This window comes from Coregonus lavaretus (assembly GCF_964263955.1).
Source record: "Coregonus lavaretus genome assembly, chromosome: 33".
NCBI lineage: Eukaryota > Metazoa > Chordata > Actinopteri > Salmoniformes > Salmonidae > Coregonus > Coregonus lavaretus.
In genome coordinates, this window is record NC_140020.1 from 2,894,103 (window position 1) to 2,911,130 (window position 17,028).

Here is a 17,028-nt window from a genome sequence, read left to right on the forward strand (position 1 = left end):
AACCTATCAGAAGCTTCTAAAGCCATGACATCATTTTCTGGAATTTTCCAAGCTGTTTAAAGGCAAAGTCAACTTAGTGTATGTAAACTTCTGACCCACTGGAATTGTGATACAATGAATTATAAGTGACATAATCGGTCTGTAAACAATTTTTGGAAAAATTACTTGTGTCATGCACAAAGTAGATGTCCTAACCGACTTGCCAAAACTATAGTTTGTTAACAAGAAATGTGTGGAGTGGTTGAAAAACGAGTTTTAATGACTCCAACCTAAGTGTATGTAAACTTCCGACTTCAACTGTAGGAATACCTATTTCTTTGTTACCCGCTCAACACAGAATAGCCGCATGTGCGCACTCCCTCAGATCGTTTGGAGAAAATATCCTTTCTATTTTATTCAGCTTTGTTCAAATGTATTCTTCATACTATAAAATAATGCCACGGAATTCTAAGCAAATCTTGTCTGCTAAATGAACTAGTGTAGCCCAACAACCATTTGGCATAGCCAGATCAGGACCTAACATAAGTACAACTCAGAGTATGCTATTCTGTTCTTCTGAAATAAGATCACATTTTCTTCATATCATGCTTCTTTAGACCTGTCTAAAATAAATAATGGATTTATTGTGAAGGTGTAGGCTATATTACATGGATTGATTAGACTTTTTAAAATGTAGATGTTCCAAAGGTCTGCATCAGTGGGTTATAGGCTGTGTGGAAGCCAGGAGATGCTAAATGTGTTTATGTTAATTAACGGTCAATTACCGTGAGACCGACAATTATTTGCTTGACAATCACCGGCTGCCGAAATGTTGTGACCACCACAGCCCTAATTCAGGCCCCTTGACTTTTTACACATTTTGTTACGTTACAGCCTTATTCTAAAATGGATGAAATTTGGGTTTTTCCTACACACAATACCTCATAATTACGAAGCAAAGACAGGTTTGTACACATTTTTGCAAATTTGTAAGAAATACAAAAATGGAAAGATCACATTTACATAAGTATCACATTTACATAAGTATTCAGACCCTTTACTCAGTACTTTGTTGAAGCACCTTTGGCAGCGATTACAGCCTCTAGTCTTCTTGGGTATGACGCTACAAGCTTGGCACACCTGTATTTGGGGAGTTTCTCACATTCTTCTCTGCAGATCCTGTCAAGCTCTGTCAGGTTGGATGGGGAGTGTCGCTGCACAGCTATTTTCAGGTCTCTCCAGAGATGTTCGATCAGGTTCAAGTCCGGGCTCTGGCTGGGCCACTCAAGGACATTCAGAGACATGCCCCGAAACCACTCCTGCGTTGTCTTGGCTGTATGCTTAGGGTTGTTGTCCTGTTGGAAGGTGAACCTTCACCCAAGTCTGAGGTCCTGAACGCTCTGGAGCAGGTTTTCATCAAGTATCTCTCTGTACTTTGCTCCATTCATCTTTCCCTCGATCCTGACTAGTCTCCCAGTCCCTGCCGCTGAAAAACATCCCCACAGCATGATACTGCCACCACCATGCTTCACCGCAGGGATGGTGCCAGGTTTCCTCCAGACGTGACGCTTGGCAATCAGGCCAAAGAGTTCAATCTTGGTTTCATCAGACCAGAGAATCTTGTTTCTCATGGTCTGACAGTCCTTTAAGTGCCTTTTGGCAAACTCCAAGCGGGCTGTCATGTGCCTTTTACTGAGGAGTGGCTTCCATCTGGCCACTCTACCATAAAGGCCTGATTGGTGGAGTGATACAGAGATGGGTGTCCTTCTGGAAGGTTCTCCCATCTCCACAGAGGAACTCTGGAGCTCTGTCAGAGTGACCATCGGGTTCTTGGTCACCTCCCTGACCAAGGCCCTTCTCCTCCGATTGCTCAGTTTGGCCGGGCAGCCAGCTCTAGGAAGAGTCTTGGTGGTTCCAACTTCTTCTATTTAAGAATGATGGAGGCCACTGTGTTTGCAAAAATGTTTGGGTACCCTTCCCCAGATCTGTGCCTCGTGACAATCCTGTCTCTGATCTCTACGGACAATTCCTTCGACCTCATGGCTTGGTTTTTGCTCTGACATGCACTGTCATATAAACGTATATAAACAGGTGTGTTATATAAACAGGTGTGTACCTTTCCAAATCATGTCCAATCAATTGAATTTACCACAGGTAGACTCCAATCAAGATGTAGAGACATCTAAAGGATGATCAATGGAAACAGGATGCACCTGAGCTCAATTTCGAGTCTTGTGTGTTTGTGTGTGTGTGTGTGTGTCTTTCCATGTCGTCTCGATATAGGGAAGCTGATGCAACTGACATGTTGATGTGAGGCGACATTTAGACTGGTTCCTCCCCCTCTCTCCCCATCCCCCAAAACCAGGTGAACTCCTGGTGAACTGGAAGAGCCTCCCTCTCCCCCTCCCACCCTCCTCCCCTCTCCCCTCCTGATCCCCCTCCCACCCTCCACCTCCCCTCTCCCCTCCTGATCCCCCTCCCACCCTCCACCTCCCCTCTCCCCTCCTGATCCCTCTCTCCCTCTCCCCCTCCTCCCCTCCCCTCTCCCCTCCTGATCCCTCTCCCACCCTCCTCCCCTCGATTGGGGTTTGGGGGCGACATCACACCAGGGCTCTGTACTGTGTGTGTGTGTGTGTGTGTGTGTGTGTGTGTGTGTATGTGTGTGTGTGTGTGTGTGTGCGTGTGTGTGTGTGTGTGTGTGGGTGTGTGTGTGCGTGTGTGTGTGTGTGTGTCCTCACCTGCGTTAAAAGCTTGTTGTTGTCGTCTTCCAATATCCTCATTTTCGTCTCCAGCTGTCTGATGTAGTTAGTGGAGGAGTCTAAACGAGGAAGAAGAGGAGGAGATTAGCTCCAGTTGCCTGCTGGTAGTTTTCCTATAGCCCAGCTAAAATAAAGTATTTTTCAAAACAAATCACAGTTGAATAATTTAATTCTGTTCCTCATCCTGTGTTACATCTACGTTGATACAGAACACCTGTCTAAATGATGTTGCTACTTTACTTGAATCAGCTTAGGTTCATTTTAGGGACAGCAACAGTGAGCAGAATCTAGGTGAGTGTGTGTGTGTGTGTGTGTGTGTGTATGATGTTGTTCACTGTGGGCATTCCAATATGTATTCTACAATGCCTCACACAAATGTACAGAAAACAGATGAAAGTGGACGTATCTGAGGCTAAAATGCTCTGTCAACGTCTCAGAATCAGTCAGGCAAGTCACACCAGGTGCTCATGCTCCAGTTACATTCTGTTATTATACATGCAGGGGGAACGAGGATACAGCACAACTACTGCTAAGAGAGAGCTACCAAAGCAATCTCTCTTTCTGGCATTGGCACGCGCACACACACACACGCACACGCACGCTTACGCGCGCACACACACACACACACACACACACGATTGAGTCACTACTATGTACGTCAGTAGGCTCCATTAGGGTACATGCTGGGATCAGTCATCTAATCTCACTCATTAGGCTAGCTGCTCCAACCAGCTCCCATCACACAGCCAGCCGTTCCAACCCCCACTACCAACAACCAGCTCCCATCACACAGCCAGCCGTTCCAACCCCCACTACCAACAACCAGCTCCCATCACACAGCCAGCCGTTCCAACCCCCACTACCAACAACCAGCTCCCATCACACAGCCAGCCGTTCCAACCCCCACTACCAACAACCAGCTCCCATCACACAGCCAGCCGTTCCAACCCCCACTACCAACAACCAGCTCCCATCACACGGCCAGCCGTTCCAACCCCCACTACCAACAACCAGCTCCCATCACACAGCCAGCCGTTCCAACCCCCACTACCAACAACCAGCTCCCATCACACGGCCAGCCGTTCCAACCCCCACTACCAACAACCAGCTCCCATCACACAGCCAGCCGTTCCAACCCCCACTACCAACAACCAGCTCCCATCACACAGCCAGCCGTTCCAACCCCCACTACCAACAACCAGCTCCCATCACACAGCCAGCCGTTCCAACCCCCACTACCAACAACCAGCTCCCATCACACAGCCAGCCGTTCCAACCCCCACTACCAACAACCAGCTCCCATCACACAGCCAGCCGTTCCAACCCCCACTACCAACAACCAGCTCCCATCACACAGCCAGCCGTTCCAACCCCCACTACCAAGTCCAACCAGCTCCCATCACACAGCCAGCCGTTCCAACCCCCACTACCAACAACCAGCTCCCATCACACAGCCAGCCGTTCCAACCCCCACTACCAACAACCAGCTCCCATCACACAGCCAGCCGTTCCAACCCCCACTACCAACAACCAGCTCCCATCACACAGCCAGCCGTTCCAACCCCCACTACCAACAACCAGCTCCCATCACACAGCCAGCCGTTCCAACCCCCACTACCAAGTCCAACCAGCTCCCATCACACAGCCAGCCGTTCCAACCCCCACTACCAACAACCAGCTCCCATCACACAGCCAGCCGTTCCAACCCCCACTACCAACAACCAGCTCCCATCACACAGCCAGCCGTTCCAACCCCCACTACCAAGTCCAACCAGCTCCCATCACACAGCCAGCCGTTCCAACCCCCACTACCAACAACCAGCTCCCATCACACAGCCAGCCGTTCCAACCCCCACTACCAACAACCAGCTCCCATCACACAGCCAGCCGTTCCAACCCCCACTACCAACAACCAGCTCCCATCACACAGCCAGCCGTTCCAACCCCCACTACCAAGTCCAACCAGCTCCCATCACACAGCCAGCCGTTCCAACCCCCACTACCAAGTCCAACCAGCTCCCATCACACAGCCAGCCGTTCCAACCCCCACTACCAACAACCAGCTCCCATCACACAGCCAGCCGTTCCAACCCCCACTACCAAGTCCAACCAGCTCCCATCACACAGCCAGCCGTTCCAACCCCCACTACCAACAACCAGCTCCCATCACACAGCCACCCGTTCCAACCCCCACTACCAACAACCAGCTCCCATCACACAGCCAGCCGTTCCAACCCCCACTACCAACAACCAGCTCCCATCACACAGCCAGCCGTTCCAACCCCCACTACCAAGTCCAACCAGCTCCCATCACACAGCCAGCCGTTCCAACCCCCACTACCAACAACCAGCTCCCATCACACAGCCACCCGTTCCAACCCCCACTACCAACAACCAGCTCCCATCACACAGCCAGCCGTTCCAACCCCCACTACCAACAACCAGCTCCCATCACACAGCCACCCGTTCCAACCCCCACTACCAACAACCAGCTCCCATCACACGGCCAGCCGTTCCAACCCCCACTACCAACAACCAGCTCCCATCACACAGCCAGCCGTTCCAACCCCCACTACCAAGTCCAACCAGCTCCCATCACACAGCCAGCCGTTCCAACCCCCACTACCAAGTCCAACCAGCTCCCATCACACAGCCACCCGTTCCAACCCCCACTACCAAGTCCAACCAGCTCCCATCACACAGCCAGCCGTTCCAACCCCCACTACCAAGTCCAACCAGCTCCCATCACACAGCCAGCCGTTCCAACCCCCACTACCAAGTCCAACCAGCTCCCATCACACAGCCACCCGTTCCAACCCCCACTACCAAGTCCAACCAGCTCCCATCACACAGCCAGCCGTTCCAACCCCCACTACCAAGTCCAACCAGCTCCCATCACACAGCCAGCCGTTCCAACCCCCACTACCAAGTCCAACCAGCTCCCATCACACAGCCAGCCGTTCCAACCCCCACTACCAAGTCCAACCAGCTCCCATCACACAGCCAGCCGTTCCAACCCCCACTACCAAGTCCAACCAGCTCCCATCACACAGCCACCCGTTCCAACCCCCACTACCAAGTCCAACCAGCTCCCATCACACAGCCAGCCGTTCCAACCCCCACTACCAAGTCCAACCAGCTCCCATCACACAGCCAGCCGTTCCAACCCCCACTACCAAGTCCAACCAGCTCCCATCACACAGCCAGCCGTTCCAACCCCCACTACCAAGTCCAACCAGCTCCCATCACACAGCCAGCCGTTCCAACCCCCACTACCAAGTCCAACCAGCTCCCATCACACAGCCACCCGTTCCAACCCCCACTACCAAGTCCAACCAGCTCCCATCACACAGCCACCCGTTCCAACCCCCACTACCAAGTCCAACCAGCTCCCATCACACAGCCAGCCGTTCCAACCCCCACTACCAAGTGGTGTTATTCTGCAGAATAATCATTAGAGTAGAAGTAGGCCCTACAACAGCGCTGGGCCAGAACAACGATATTGCTCTCTCTGTACCTACCTATCCCTTGAAGGAGGGGTTGGTTTAAGGTCACGCTAGCATCTTAAGAGTTGGTAGACATTTCCTATAGATCAGTAATGAATGAGTGTGTACAGCTTCTTTACTTTTCATTAGTAGTAGTCTAACTACTGTAATGTCAAGGCAGGGTTAGCTAACGGTTTTCATTAGTAGTAGTCTAACTACTGTAATGTCAAGGCAGGGTTAGCTAACGGTTTTCATTAGTAGTAGTCTAACTACTGTAATGTCAAGGCAGGGTTAGCTAACGGTTTTCATTAGTAGTAGTCTAACTACTGTAATGTCAAGGCAGGGTTAGCTAACGGTTTTCATTAGTAGTAGTCTAACTACTGTAATGTCAAGGCAGGGTTAGCTAACGGTTTTCATTAGTAGTAGTCTAACTACTGTAATGTCAAGGCATGGTTAGCTAACGGTTTTCATTAGTAGTAGTCTAACTACTGTAATGTCAAGGCAGGGTTAGCTAACGGTTTTCATTAGTAGTAGTCTAACTACTGTAATGTCAAGGCAGGGTTAGCTAACGGTTTAGCTCCTTGGCCTTTCAGGCTTGGTACAGAGTTGTTGGTGTTGGTTGGTGTGATGGATAAAGTGGCAGCGAGCTAGCAGAGCTTCCGTCTTGTAATGTCCAGCTGGTTTAATCCTCTTTATGTCCCTTGTGACCTGGCCTCTAATCTGGCCTAATCTGCTCTGTTCTGTTCTGCTCTGTTCTGCTCTGTTCTGTTCGGCTCTGCTCTGTTCTGTTTTGTTCTGCTCTGCAGCACTGCAAATGGCTTTGGATAGAAGTGTCTGCTAAATGACCATATTATGAGCTAACCAAGGCCACAGAGGTCTGTATTCACAGACAATAGAAACGATCAGACCAGAGAAATGGTACTGAGGCCTTCTAAGCCTAGGAAGATCCCAGGCAAAGAAGCAGCCAACTGAACTCACTGCTAAGAGAAAGAGCAAATCCCAAAGCTAGAGGATTCTGAAGATTCTGAGGACATCACACCATCTCTCTCTCTCTCTCTCTCTCTCTCTCTCTCTCTCTCTCTGTCAGTCATTAGGACCTTTGGTGTGGAGGGGCTAAAGCCAACTGGGATCACATTGCATGTCATAGTCATAGAGATGACTTCAGCATCAGAACATAGCAGGCCAAAGGCAGAGAGAACACTTATAACATCATAACATACCCTAGAAAGTAGAACACAAATAAGGTCGCTGGTTCTAATCCCCGAGCCGACTAGGTGAAAAATCTGTCGATGTGCCCTTAAGCAAGGCACTTAACCCTAATTGCTCCTGTACGTCGCTCTGGATAAGAGCGTCTGCTAAATGACTAAAATGTAAAAAGGTATAGGCCTAGTCAGACAGTGGTGACACACACACACACACACACACACACACACACACACACACACACACACACACACACACACACACACACAGTGCATCACAGAGGGATGGCATAGCAAAAGCCCAAATAAAGAATTACCCAAATACGCCTGCCTGGCCCTTCAACTCTATAACTACTACCTTTATTCAAAACTAGCATCTAGAAGGTCTCAGGTTATTACTAATGCAAAAAGCTTTGTAAGTCTTGAATGCCATTTTTACCCCTATGTGCGTTTGTGCAGTGAAGTGAGCTAAGGTCTCACTGTGTGTGTATGTGTGTGTGCAGGCAGCGTGACACAGACAGAGGCGTTCGTGAGTCTGTTTTTTTCTCGTGTGTCGCTTCCCATCGCATCACAACACCATGACCCACTTCTGCGGCTTCTCCCTCACACCATCTCTCCCTCCATCTCTCCCTCCTGCCTCCTTTCCTGTCTCCCTTCTCCGACTCCCTTTCCTCTTTCTAACCATCTCCCCCTCCATCTTTCCCGCTAGTCTCTCCCTCTCTCCAACATCTCCCCCTCCATCTTTCCCCCTCTCCCTCTCTCCAACATCTCCCCCTCCATCTTTCCCCCTAATCTCTCCCTCTCTCCAACATCTCCCCCTCCATCTTTCCCCCTAGTCTCTCCCTCTCTCCAACATCACCCCCTCCATCTTTCCACCTAGTCTCTCCCTCTCTCCAACATCACCCCCTCCATCTTTCCACCTAGTCTCTCCCTCTCTCCAACATCTCCCCCTCCATCTTTCCCCCTAGTCTCTCCCTCTCTCCAACATCTCCCCCTCCATCTTTCCCCCTCGCCTCACCCTCTCTCCAACATCTCCCCCTCCATCTTTCCCCCTCTCTACAACATCTCCCCCTCCATCTTTCCCCCTAGTCTCTCCAACATCTCCCCCTCCATCTTTCCCCCTAGTCTCTCCCTCTGTCCAACATCTCCCCCTCCATCTTTCCCCCTAGTCTCTCCTTCTCTCCAACATCTCCCCCTCCATCTTTCCCCCTCGTCTCTCCCTCTCTCCAACATCTCCCCCTCCATCTTTCCCCCTCGTCTCTCCCTCTCTCCAACATCTCCCCCTCCATCTTTCCCCCTCGTCTCTCCAACATCTCCCCCTCCATCTTTCCCCCTAGTTTCTCCCTCTCTCCAACATCTCCCCCTCCATCTTTCCCCCTTGTCTCTCCCTCTCTCCAACATCTCCCCCTCCATCTTTCCACCTAGTCTCTCCCTCTCTCCAACATCTCCCCCTCCATCTTTCCCCCTTGTCTCTCCCTCTCTCCAACATCTCCCCCTCCATCTTTCCCCCTTGTCTCTCCCTCTCTCCAACATCTCCCCCTCCATCTTTCCCCCTCGTCTCTCCCTCTCTCCAACATCTCCCCCTCCATCTTTCCCCCTTATCTCTCCCTCTATTCCTCCTTCAGGAGTAGAGGGGGCTGGGGCTAGACTAGGGGGTTCTGGACAGGCTCTTCAGGAGTAGAGGGGGCTGGGGCTAGACTAGGGGGTTCTGGACAGGCTCTTCAGGAGTAGAGGGGGCTGGGGCTAGACTAGGGGGTTCAGGACAGGCTCTTCAGGAGTAGAGGGGGCTGGGGCTAGACTAGGGGGTTCAGGACAGGCTCTTCAGGAGTAGAGGGGGCTGGGGCTAGACTAGGGGGTTCAGGACAGGCTCTTCAGGAGTAGAGGGGGCTGGGGCTAGACTAGGGGGTTCAGGACAGGCTCTTCAGGAGTAGAGGGGGCTGGGGCTAGACTAGGGGGTTCAGGACAGGCTCTTCAGGAGTAGAGGGGGCTGGGGCTAGACTAGGCCTAACCGTCTTCTGGTAGACTTGAAGGCTTTCTCCAAAACCTTCTCAATTAAATGTTAACTAGCTACAAGGTATGCCTACTTGGCAGAATGATATCATGATTATTTGAATCAATAAGACTTTGAAAGCGAAAAACCTGAAAAAACTGGAACAATCTGAAACCTGTGAATTTATGACTCAGTTGACAGCCTCATTTACCTGTTTCAATAGTAGGACTACTATTAGCTTACTGCACAGTACAGCTTGGGTTGGCCTGACTGTGAAAGACCAATATGGGATTTATCATTTTAGGTCATTCACAGTGTATGTCACTGTTTCTCATATAATTCTTCACACAGGGCGCCTTTCCTTCGCCGGGCGGGCCTTTTGGGAAATTCTTAGCAAAATGTAATTATACCCACTTCTCCAGGCTGGGCCTGGACCTGGTGTCTCAGGAGGGAAGGAGTTCCTTTATGTGTAAAACGAAGACCTCCGCACTGTTTAACAGCCTGCAGGGCAGAGAGAGAGAGCTAAGCTTTATGCCTTATGTTTATCCAGCTTTCATCTTATTCATCCTATATTATTCACAGCTGCAATGGAGGTGTTTCAACCCACTGAGCGAGGAGTGGAGTGGATGTTCATTGGTGAGAGGGGTGTGGAGAGCGCATGCTGAACATGTGTGAGTGAGTGTGTGGACGTCTGAATGTGTGAGCGGGATTCTTTTTTAGCCCATTTGTGACTGTGTGTCTATGTGTGTGTGTGTGTGTGTGTGTGTGTGTGTGTGTGTGTATGTGTGTGTGTGTGTGTGTGTGTGTGTGTGTGTGTGTGTGTGTGTGTGTGTGTGTGCTCAGCACGTGTGTCTGTGTGTGTGTGTGTGTGTGTGTGTGTGTGTGTGTGTGTGTGTGTGTGTGTGTGTGTGTGTGTGTGTGTGTGTGTGTGTGTGTCTGTGTGTGTTCAAGGTTGGGTCAATCACTGCAAGATGTGGAAGAAAGAGGACAAACTACAGTGAGGGTGTATCCCAAATGGTACCCTATTATGGCACCCAGCCCACAGGGTTCGGATCAAAAGTAGTGCACTATATAGGGAATAGGGGATCCGTTCTGTCAGACAATGAGTTCTTCATTAGAGGGATAGAGAACAACTCTGGTTGGACAAAGGAAAGAAAACACTGGACCGCTTTAGTGAAAGAAGTGCAGTTAAGAAGGTCAAGTCAAGTAAACTCAAGCAAACCGGAAAATAAAAATGCTGTTTCACTGTTGAAAAAACAGTCTGAGAAGAAAGAGAAACCAAGTCTGAGAGAAAATGTCATGGAGAGAGAGAGTAAATATGTGTACTGTTTGAGACAGTATTTTTTTCAGCAGGGGGTGGGCAATGGCGCTGTCTCCAACCAACAGTTTTAGAGGCCCCCCTCTTGGCCGTAGAGTCTCAGTTGTGCTGTTTTAAAGCTAATTTCCTGCAATTCTACACATTTTGCCACAGGGCAAAAGTTTAGAGAAACAATCGACCATCCCCAAAATTATTTTCAAAATGATTGTTATTATTTTTAAGAATATTTTTGGGAGTGGCACTGCTAAATTAATATAGGGGAAACACTGAAGAGAGAGATGGCGAGAGAGGGCACTGTTGACAACCTTTACAATCTTTTGGCATCTCATAGGTGAGCTGCATGGGGGGTTTGGTTCCAGGATATTTCTGAAAGACTGTCTGAACATCATCTGTGCCTGCTGCCTGTCGGCGTAGCAACAACAGTGACATGTTCTGGAACATTCTCATGTCATGTGACAGAGCAGTAGAACGCTCCGGAACGTTCTCAAGAAGCCAAATCTCCCAGCATGCTTTGCTCTGCACGAGGGCTCTGAGAGGACACACAAACACACACACGGCCAGGCTTCATTAACGAGCAGTAGACAGAACCTGGCGATGCCGTCTCATAACTGGCAACCCAGGCAGGTAATTACAGGCTCTGGCCTGCCATCAAAGACATGACTGGCATGGCTGGCTCATCAGCTAGCGACGAGCTAACCCACTCTGACAAGACCTGGCACAGAGAGAGAGCTGAAAGAGAGGACGTACACACACATACACTCAAACACACACTCACTCACAGCGTGATAGGGAGAGAAACTCGCCTCCTCTGGGGAGAGAGTGTGTGTCCTCAGAGTTAGCTAGCTAGACTAATCACTTACTGTAAGTTAAAGTGATCCTAAAGCCGTCTTAAACCAAACACTGGGAGAGGGGAACGTGTCTGACACTGTTTAGGTGAGCTCGTATCCTCTGCACATGCCCAGTGGGTCAAAACAACATTATTCCTTCCTGGATTTCAGTGTTTCAATAGCTTGGTCCCAGATCTGTTTGTGCTATCATTCCACTCCTTGCCACTCCATGTCATGCCAATGTTTGGCACATGACAGAGTACAAAGAGTGGAATTTTAGCACAAACAGACTCGTACCCAGGCTAGTGTTTCAACAAACTCTGTCACTTTTACACATTTACCAGGTCAGGCTGTTCTTGTCTTTCCTCTTTGCAGGCTAATCATTGACTGGTCTTACACAGTACTACTAATGACTGGCACTGGGGGACCTTGGACCTACTCCACTATGTACACAGTGGCAGTCACAGATAGAGACGTCAGTGTGCTTGAGTTGTGGTCTACTAGCTAAACTTCTGATGGACCAAAAGCTCAGTGTGTTGTTGACCATGTATCCTACAATCAGTGAGAGGAAAGTGTCCCAGGTGTATAGACCAACAGTCCCTGAGGAGGTGTCTGGTGTCTAATTCCAGACCCTACTGTAACCTACTATCACCGCTGTCATTCACACCGCTCACTTTGTTTTGGTGGAAACAGACACAGCAAACTAGACCAGCTACTGAACTAGACCAGCTACTGAACTAGACCAGGTACTGAACTAGACCAGGTACTGAACTAGACCAGGTACTGAACTAGACCAGGTACTGAACTAGACTAGGTACTGAACTAGACCAGGTACTGAACTAGACCAGGTACTGAACTAGACCTGGTACTAAACTAGACCAGGTACTAAACTAGACCAGCTACTGAACTAGACCAGGTACTGAACTAGACCAGGTACTAAACTAGACCAGCTACTGAACTAGACCAGGTACTGAACTAGACTAGGTACTGAACTAGACCAGGTACTGAACTAGACCAGGTACTAAACTAGACCAGGTACTGAACTAGACCAGGTACTGAACTAGACCAGGTACTGTACTAGACCAGGTACTGAACTAGACCAGGTACTGTACTAGACCAGGTACTGAACTAGACCAGGTACTGAACTAGACCAGGTACTAAACTAGACCAGGTACTGAACTAGACCAGGTACTGAACTAGACCAGGTACTGAACTAGACCAGGTACTGTACTAGACCAGGTACTGAACTAGACCAGCTACTGAACTAGACCAGGTACTGAACTAGACCAGCTACTGTACTAGACCAGGTACTGAACTAGACCAGCTACTGAACTAGACCAGCTACTGAACTAGACCAGGTACTGAACTAGACCAGGTACTGTAGTCTACATAGTGTAAGCTCAAGGGAGTGAGAGGGAATTCACATTAGAAGAAAAACAACTAAGAAATTGGTGTTGACCTACAGTCCTGTACTGTAGCGACCGTTACACACGTCACCCGTCTCCATAGTTTCAATTGCCTGGCTACCCAGACTCCTTGCTCCGGCCAAGCGCTACGCCACGCCCACGGATATTAGTTTCTTCTCCACAATGAGTCTGGATCTGAGCACCTCCTTGACAATTTCTAGAACGCAAACACATTCTAACCGTTCTGATTGGTCCCAGAAACCGACGGGTTGGGCCAGAGACAGAACACACGTGGGTAAAGCGGCGTTTTGAAAATTCGTCCTTGGCTTTGATATTCTGATTGGTTAGAGATGATCCAATCGCTGCTGACTTTGTTTTGTACAACACAGCTCATTTTGAAGTCACCACAAACGACTTCAATGATGGCAGTCTCAGACTGAAGTACGTAGCGGACACAGAGCAGCGGAAGAATTCAGTCTGAGTCGTCAGGCAATAGTTTCAACCCTGGAAGAGGAATTCAAACTGAGTCGTCAGGCAATAGTTTCAACCCTAGAAGAGGATAATTAGGTCAAACTACAGAAATAAGTCCCCAGCTTTGATATAAAGAGATGAATCCCTGAGGGTTGCCAGTCATGCTCCCCCTGATCTAATCACAAGATAACAGGGGGAGGGCATAACACTGATGATCTGGAAACCATGGTGTTAGATACACACACACACACACACAGAGGTGTGCAGTGTGAGGGTGATGACAGAGACCTGATGAGACATATAGGATGGACGCATCACCTCCCCCCCCCTCCCAGATGTGTGATAACACACACACACACACAGTCAGCCGAGACGTGTGAGACCAACAAGACAAGCAAGTCTATAAATAAAATACCCTCTGTAGGGTGTTCAGACAGACAGAGACAGACAGACGGGTCGATAACCTGACACAAGACACTTTAACAGACACTTAATCACTAGTCAATAGACCTTAACAAGCTACAGTACTAGCCTATACACCAACAACCAACAACTGACCTTTTCATTTACCATGCAATGGCTGTCAGTATAAACAGCTGAGCTGACCAGTCACAACAGATATGTAGATGTAGGAATTTATGGTTCTTCTGTAAATGTTTCGTCACTTGTCAGACCGTGTGTGTGTGTGTGTGTGTGTGTGTGTGTGTGTGTGTGTGTGTGTGTGTGTGGGTGTATGTGTGTGTGTGTGTGTATGTGTGTGTGTGTGTGTGTGTGTGTGTGTGTGTGTGGGTGTATGTGTGTGTGTGTATGTGTGTGTGTGTGTGTGTGTATGTGTGTGTGTATGTGTGTGTGTGTGTGTGTATGTGTGTGTGTGTGTGTATGTGTGTGTGTGTATGTGTGTGTGTGTGTGTGTGTGTATGTATGTGTGTGTATGTGTGTGTGTGTATGTGTGTGTGTGTGTGTGTGTGTGTATGTGTATGTGTGTGTGTGTATGTGTGTGTGTGTGTGTGTGTGTGTGTGTGTGGGTGTATGTGTGTGTGTATGTGTGTGTGTGTGTGTGTGTGTGTGTGTGTGTGTGTGTGTATGTGTGTGTATGTGTGTGTGTGTATGTGTGTGTATGTGTGTGTGTGTGTGTGTGTGTATGTGTGTGTATGTGTGTGTGTGTGTGTGTGTGTGTGTGTGTGTGTGTGTGTGTGTGTGTGTGTGTGTGTGTGTGTCTCATAGGTCATGATCTTCTGATACTGCAGGTCCCTGTGGTCATTTGGTTCAGAGACACAGATTACCTTTGACACTAGACGTTAAGTGTTATGATTCAGATTAATTTGGGCAAGACTAAATACATGTTGTTCTCTAATTCTCACAAAAACAATTCAGATGGACTACATATTTAATCATTGATCAGGTTCCCACCTATAAATATCTGGGCTTTTGGGTTGACAAAGGGTTAAAAAACATACGGATGAGTTAGTTAAAAAGCTTAGATTTAAAGTGGGCTTCTAGATCTTGCCTCTCCCTAAACAGCAGGAAGCTGACCACCTTCCGGAGACACTTGAAACCTTACCTCTTTAAGGAATACCTGGAATAGTATAAAGTAATCCTTCTACCCCCCCCCATAAAAAAAAAGGAAAAAAAAGTGGTTGTCCCACTGGCTATCATAAGTTGAATGCACCAATTTGTAAGTCGCTCTGGATAAGAGCGTCTGCTAAATGATGTAAATGTTAATGTAAATGTAAATGTATCAAAACGTTGGCTGGTCCTCATTAAAGTCCCGTAGGTCACTTCATTACTCCCATTTTGTTTCCAAAGCTCTACTACACAAGCTACAAGCTTCCAACTGACCTGGCTTTGCTGCTAACGACAAAGAGAATGAGATACCAAACCCCATCACAGGATTGGTCAACTCTTGAGGTCCCTCTGGTCTCCACCAATTTAGGTAAATCCTCCTTTAGTTTTAACGCTCCACATTTATGGAATCACTTACAAAAGTTCATTACATTTGGATTCCCTGGTGCCACTAGGGCAGTTTAAAATCCTGACGAGAAATTAGTTCACCAAGGTGTGTGATTGTTTTGATTGATTGACTTTAATAACTTGTTTATGATGACTGTGATGTTCTAATATAATCAGTGGAGGCTGGTGTGAGGACTATGGGAGGACGGGCTCATAGTAATGGCTGGAATGGAATAAATGGAACAGTTTCCATGTGTTTGATGTGTTTGATACTGTTCCATTGATTCCATTCCAGCCATGAAAATAAGGCTGTCCTCCTATAGCTCCTCCCACCAGCCTCCGCTGATTACATCAGAACATAATAATAATATGCCATTTAGCAGACGCTTTTATCCAAAGCGACTTACAGTCATGTGCGCATACATTTTTACATATGGGTGGTCACGGGGATCGAACCCACTACCCTGGTGTTACAAGCGCCATGCTCTACCAATTGAGCTACAGAGGACCTCAACATCACAAACAAGCGGAACAGTGGACAGAATAAAATAGATTCGGGCAGGTTAAAGGGGCAATCCTTAGTTGCTACATCCATTTTTGGACTTATACATTAATGATATGTACCCATTGATTCTTGAAGAATATAAAGTATATTTTGCCTCGTGAGTTCAACTGTCGTACCCCATCAGAACCCAAAATATCAGCTTGTTTTACTCCAATGTTTGTAAACAAAGTAAATGTAAACAAACACCATATAGCCTCAAAACATGGTTAAAACTATAATTTTGATATCATGGATGGTCAGTCCTTGCATTGAAAGTCTATGGATTTTTGAGTGGTTGCATTTCTCCAGCCCCATCCCTCAGCTTTTTACTGAAACTGTGGCGGGGAGTACACTTTGTTAATGTTTCAATTAAGGATTGCCACTTAATTAAAATACATAGTTATGCCTTTAATAGAGTAATAGTGTTATTATATGGTGCAATCCTCTGGTGAGTTACTACCTTTGTGCCATTAATATCAAGCAAAACTTCTGAAGTCGAGAACAAGATTCTTAGTATTGAAAACAAAAATAATGATATTGAAAGGAAAACATAAACCCAAAAGTATTGATAGAAAAACAAAATACATTTGAAATGCGAGAACAAATTAATTGTAAATGGATGCCCCCCCCCAAAAAAAAAAATGAAGTGGATTTTTTTTTAATGATAACGTGATTAAATAAAATTCCTCCCTCTTTCCTGCAATTTAACCTATCTTTAGTTATGTTACAATGGTCTATGCTGTCGCTGCCTTTTTTTCAGTTGCAAGTTTTGGCACATTCATTTCAGCAACATAGCACCTTGCATCCCACTGCTTGTTTGCCTCTGAAGCTAAGCAGGGGCAGTCCAGGTCGGTCCCTGAATGGGAGCCCAGATGTAGCTGGAAGTAGTGGTAAATAAAATTAGGGGAAAACACGTGACAAATTAACGTGAAACTTCACACGTGTCTGATTCATGTGAACATTTTCAAATGTGATTTATTTTTTTCACATTATTTTTTCATGCAGTTTTTCTTGTGTAAGGGAAGTGGCAATATGGTCAGAATTGATGAGCAAATAGGTGAGGTATTTACCAAGCCTGTTATTTTAGGTTAGGAATA

General features: G+C 47.7%; 1 protein-coding gene across 2 annotated transcripts in view; it reads right to left on the reverse strand.

Moving 5' to 3' along the window:
• Window positions 1–17,028, reverse strand: part of LOC311108458 (coiled-coil domain-containing protein 85C-B-like) — a 95,367-nt gene that overhangs the window by 20,068 nt on the left and 58,271 nt on the right. For both annotated transcript variants that reach the window (XM_084151082.1, XM_084151083.1), the window contains exon 2: window positions 2,718–2,797. In XM_084151082.1, coding sequence (XP_084007208.1) covers window positions 2,718–2,797 — 80 coding nt within the window. The remainder of the gene's footprint in view (window positions 1–2,717; window positions 2,798–17,028) is intronic.